At 44.6% G+C, this 4,447-nt stretch overlaps 1 protein-coding gene across 1 annotated transcript in view; it reads right to left on the reverse strand.

Moving 5' to 3' along the window:
- Nucleotides 1-532: 532 nt before the first annotated feature.
- Npr1 (natriuretic peptide receptor 1) overlaps nucleotides 533-4,447 on the reverse strand; it is a 15,055-nt gene continuing 11,140 nt past the window's right edge. The window contains exons 19-21 of the mRNA XM_029538039.1: nucleotides 2,020-2,044; nucleotides 1,384-1,475; nucleotides 533-1,260 (exon numbers count right to left, since the gene is read on the reverse strand). Coding sequence (XP_029393899.1) covers nucleotides 1,198-1,260; nucleotides 1,384-1,475; nucleotides 2,020-2,044 — 180 coding nt within the window. The 3' untranslated portion in view covers nucleotides 533-1,197. The remainder of the gene's footprint in view (nucleotides 1,261-1,383; nucleotides 1,476-2,019; nucleotides 2,045-4,447) is intronic.

The following is a 4,447-nucleotide window of genomic DNA, read 5'->3' on the forward strand; positions in this document are numbered from 1 at the left end:
TATTTGGCTCTTTGTAAAAAAGTTTCAGGCTGGCTTGGAATGTAGCCCAGGGTAGCCCGACAGCAGTCCTCCTGACTCAGCCTCCAAAATACTGAGATTACAGGTGTGAGCCAACATCTCAAAACACTGTTTTGTTTTTTTTGGGATAAGAGCTTATTAAACTGCCCAGGATGGACTTGAACTAACTTTGTAAGCCAGGCTGGCCTTGAACCTTTGGTGTTCCTGTATCAGTTTCATTCAGTTGCTGGGATTATAGGCCTCCCTCTTTTTGCTTTAATATTTAAAAAGGCTAGTATCAACAGACACAACCCACGTAAACAAAAGTTTGTTGGGACTCTTAAATTTTTAGCACTGCTTGGGAATTCTGTGGTCTCTTCAATTAAAATTGTAAACTTAGCTGGGGGTCAGGGGGTGGTGCAAGCTTTAATCACAGCACTAGATAGGTAGTTCTCTGTGAGTTCCAGGCCAGCCTTACCTACAGAGTGAGTTCCAAGACAGCCAGGTCTACACACTAGAAACCCTATCTCAAAAAAAAAAAAACCAAAAACCTAAAATTTGTAACAACAACAATAACAAAGAAACAAAGTTGAAGGTAACTCTTTTGGAAGCAGAGGGTAGAGAAAGACTGTCTCCCAGAAACCCTCTCTCTCCCAAGAAAAGACTGTGTCACAGGAATAAAGACTTTAATGGGTTTTGCTCATAGAAGCAAGGCGACCCCAAGCCTTTCTTCTCCCCAGTGCACTGTGTGGGAAGGGAAGTGGTGGGGCAGGTGGTGGACTGGAGTGAGGGGAGTATTTGTGACACAGGACTGCCTGCCTCCTGCAAACCCCAGAGAATCTGTTTCTCTCTTTCCTTCAGGTGGCAATTTCCCTCCCTCTAAGTCGCAGTGGAGCTAAGTTGAGGGCAGAGAAGGAATCACTGTCCACTTCTAGGCAGCTGAGTGGAGTGGGGTTAAGGGCAGGGCATGTGCTATGGGAGTGACTGGGTATTTCAGTCAGCCCTATAAACTTAAGGGTTCCCCTCCAGTCCCCACCATCTCCATCCTCTCTCAGAGGTCACATCTGGTGACTGCGCTGGTCAGGTCCCTAATCTTTCCACAGTGGCCGGGCTGCTGTGGGAGAAGCGGAAGCTGGCACAGGAACCTGTGTCATCGCTGGCTCAGGGAGGGGAGGTGACAAGGAACAGCAGGGTAGTAGGTCAGCCTCTAGTGCTGCATCCCCGCTCCCCGAGGAGCCAATAGGTTCGAACCTTGCCTTTGCCCTGAAGAAAATAAAAAGAGGAGGCTGGTTAGGGAACGGCACACCTACTGGCCCAAATCACGGTAGAAATTTAAGTTACGGGAGTGGCCGTGGGATCCTCCGGGATCTAAGAGTCCTTCTTTACCTTCATTTCCACGTCGCCTCGGAGCTCCAGCTCAAAACCGTCGAACTCTTCCAGCACAGCCTTGGTCTCCGAAGATAAGTGGATCCTGAGGGCTGGAGAGGACAGGGGAGGAAGGTGAGGAGCGCCAGGGGTGGGAACAGCAGGGGGCAAGCAGATGGAGACTGGGAACGCGGGATGCATGGCGGGATGCATGGCTGGCGCTTGCTTCCTTTAGCTCAGGAAGTCCCAGAGGATCCTACATAACACATGCATTTACCACACACGCTGTGTTCTCCACAAGAGCAGGAAGAGCTCTTAACTGCTGAGCCCATCCAAGCCCTGTTTGCCTCTCTTTTGAAGTAAGAGCTCATGTTATCTAAACTGACTTTGACCTCCTGATCTTCCTGCCTCCGTTTGCCCTGTGCTGGAATGACAGGCAAATACTGTCATTTCACTCTGGTTTCTGTGCTGTAGGGGATTGAACCCAGGGCTTTCAGCCTGCTGGGTGAGCACTCTCTGGAGTGAGTCATCTTCTCAGCTCAATGGACACTTTTTAAGCCATCAATTGCCAGATGAGACTCAATCCGGGAAGGGATTACAGAGCGTCTTTTTGACTGTGGAAAAACACTATGACACAGAATTGCTTTTGAGACTTACCCAGCTCCCGAGGGGGCGTACAGCACTGGTTAGGAACCCACACTGCAGATGCTGCTCCAACTCAGTATGGAGTTCAGCTTGGACTAGCTCAGCTAACTAAAATAAATGTTCTTTGTCTCCCTAGTCTGTCAAAGGTCTACAGCTACAGTGCTCATTTCAAAAGGGTGGGTGCTGTCTGTGGATTTAACTCCACTCTCATTCATCTGAGGTGGATTTTAAGCACCTTAAATAAGCAAGTAAAGCACTCACAAAGTATCTAAATGCGGTGTGGCACATAGGAAGCACTATGTAAGTTGTTGGGATCAGTTAGTTGACTCAGTACTCTGTGTGTGTGTGTGTGTGTGTGTGTGTGTGTGTGTGTGTCCACAGGGGTGGTGACACAGGTGGTCAATCCTAGCACTAGGGAGGCAGAGGCAGGCAGATCTCTGTGAGTTTGAGACCAGACCAGGTCTACAAGTCAAGTCCAGAACAGCTAGGTTTGCTTGCTGCTTGTTACCCAAACAAAACGAGAGAGAGAGAGAGAGAGAGAGAGAGAGAGAGAGAGAGAGAGAGAGAGAGAGCTGAGATACTATCTCAAACAACAGCCACATACACAAAAATAGAGGAAACAGAAGCCAAGACCAAGGGAGGAGTGGAAACAAGCAATTATTAGATGCTTACTGCCTACCCAAAGAATTGTGCTAGATCTTTTACAATTCTGAAACAGGGTTACTGCTGTACGGAGGAGCTGAGTCCCAGAAACGATAAATGACAGTTAGTTACATGCTGGGCATTTTATATTGTATTCTCTCATTATTTTTTTATTATTTATTTATTTATTTGATTAAATTTTTTCTTTTTTTTTTTTATTTATTGTTATTTTCTTTATTTACATTTCAAATGCTATCCCGAAAGTTCCCTATACCTCCCCCCCATGCTGGGCATTTTATATTGTATTCTCATTATTTTTTTAAAAAGATTTATTTATTATGTGAGTACACTGTAGCTGTCTTCAGATACCCCAGAAAAGGACAGATCCCATTACAGATGGTTGTGAGCCACCATGTGGTTGCTGGGAATTGAACTCAGGACCTTTGGAAGAGCAGACAGGTGCTCTTAACCACTGAGCCATCTCTCTAGCCCCTTCTCTCAACATTTTTTTTAGCTGGGCGGTGGTGGCACACGCCTTTAAGCCCAACACTTGGGAGGCAGAGGCAGGCAGATTTCTGAGTTCCAGGCCAGCCTGGTCTACAGAGTGAGTTCCAGGACAGCCAGGGTGGGTAATACAGAGAAACCCTGTCTCAAAAAAACAACAAAACAAACCAAAACAAACCAAAACATTTTTAAAATTACATTTGCTTATTTATTGTGGGTAGGGGAGGACATTTTCAGATTTTGTGTGTAGGGGGGTCATTTGTTTTTTTGTTTTGTTTCACAAGACAGGGTATCATTATATAGCTCTGGCTGTCGGGGAACTCACTCTATAGACCAGGCTGGCCTCGAACTTTGAAATATACCTGCCTCTGCCTCCTTAGTGTTGAGACTAAAGATATTCATGTTAAAGTTTTTAAAAATAAAATTTAAAGTAATGTTTATCCATTTTTGTATGTGTGCATACATTCATGTGGGTATGTGTTGAATATATGGAAGTCAGAGGACAACTTGTGGAATCCAATCTCTCCTGGTACCATATGGGTCTCAGGGGTCAATTTCAGGTCACCAGGCTTGGCCAGCAAGCACCTTAACCCAGTGATCCAGCAAAACACCTATCTTTGTGGATGTATGAGTACATTAAATAAATAAATTAATAAATAATAATAATAATAATAACTATTATTACTATTAAATAGACTTTGTTTCCCAAGCTGGTGGCTTAGGCCTGTTTTCCTAGCTACTTGGAGACAACATCAGAAAAATTATAAGTTCAAGACCAGCCTGGGCTGGTGAGATGGCTCAGCTGGTAAGAGCACCCGACTACTCTTCCAAAGGTGCAGAGTTCAAATCCCAGCATCCACATGGTGGCTCACAACCATCCTTAATGAGATCTGACTCCTTCTTCTGGGGTGTCTGAAGACAGCTACAGTGTAATTACATATAATAAATAAATAAATCTTAAAAAAAAAAAAAGACCAGCCTGAGTTGCTTAATGAGATCCACATTAAAATAAAGAATATAAATATCCTTCGGGAGGCAGAGGCAGGTGGATTTCTGAGTTCGAAGCCAGCCTGGTCTACAAAGTTCGAAGCCAGCCTGGTCTACAAAGTGAGTTCCAGGACAGCCAGGGCTATACAGAGAAACCCTGCTCGAAAAACCAAAAAAAAAAAAAAAGAATATAAATATCTTATATCACATACCTCAGTGTTAGGCCACTTGCTAAAGGCTCTTAAAAAGTTGTGTTAGATTGCTTTGCTCAGATGTAAGCTAAAGAAAATGCTTTGAAAACACTTCT

Source organism: Mus pahari, chromosome 4, assembly GCF_900095145.1.
Source record: "Mus pahari chromosome 4, PAHARI_EIJ_v1.1, whole genome shotgun sequence".
NCBI lineage: Eukaryota > Metazoa > Chordata > Mammalia > Rodentia > Muridae > Mus > Mus pahari.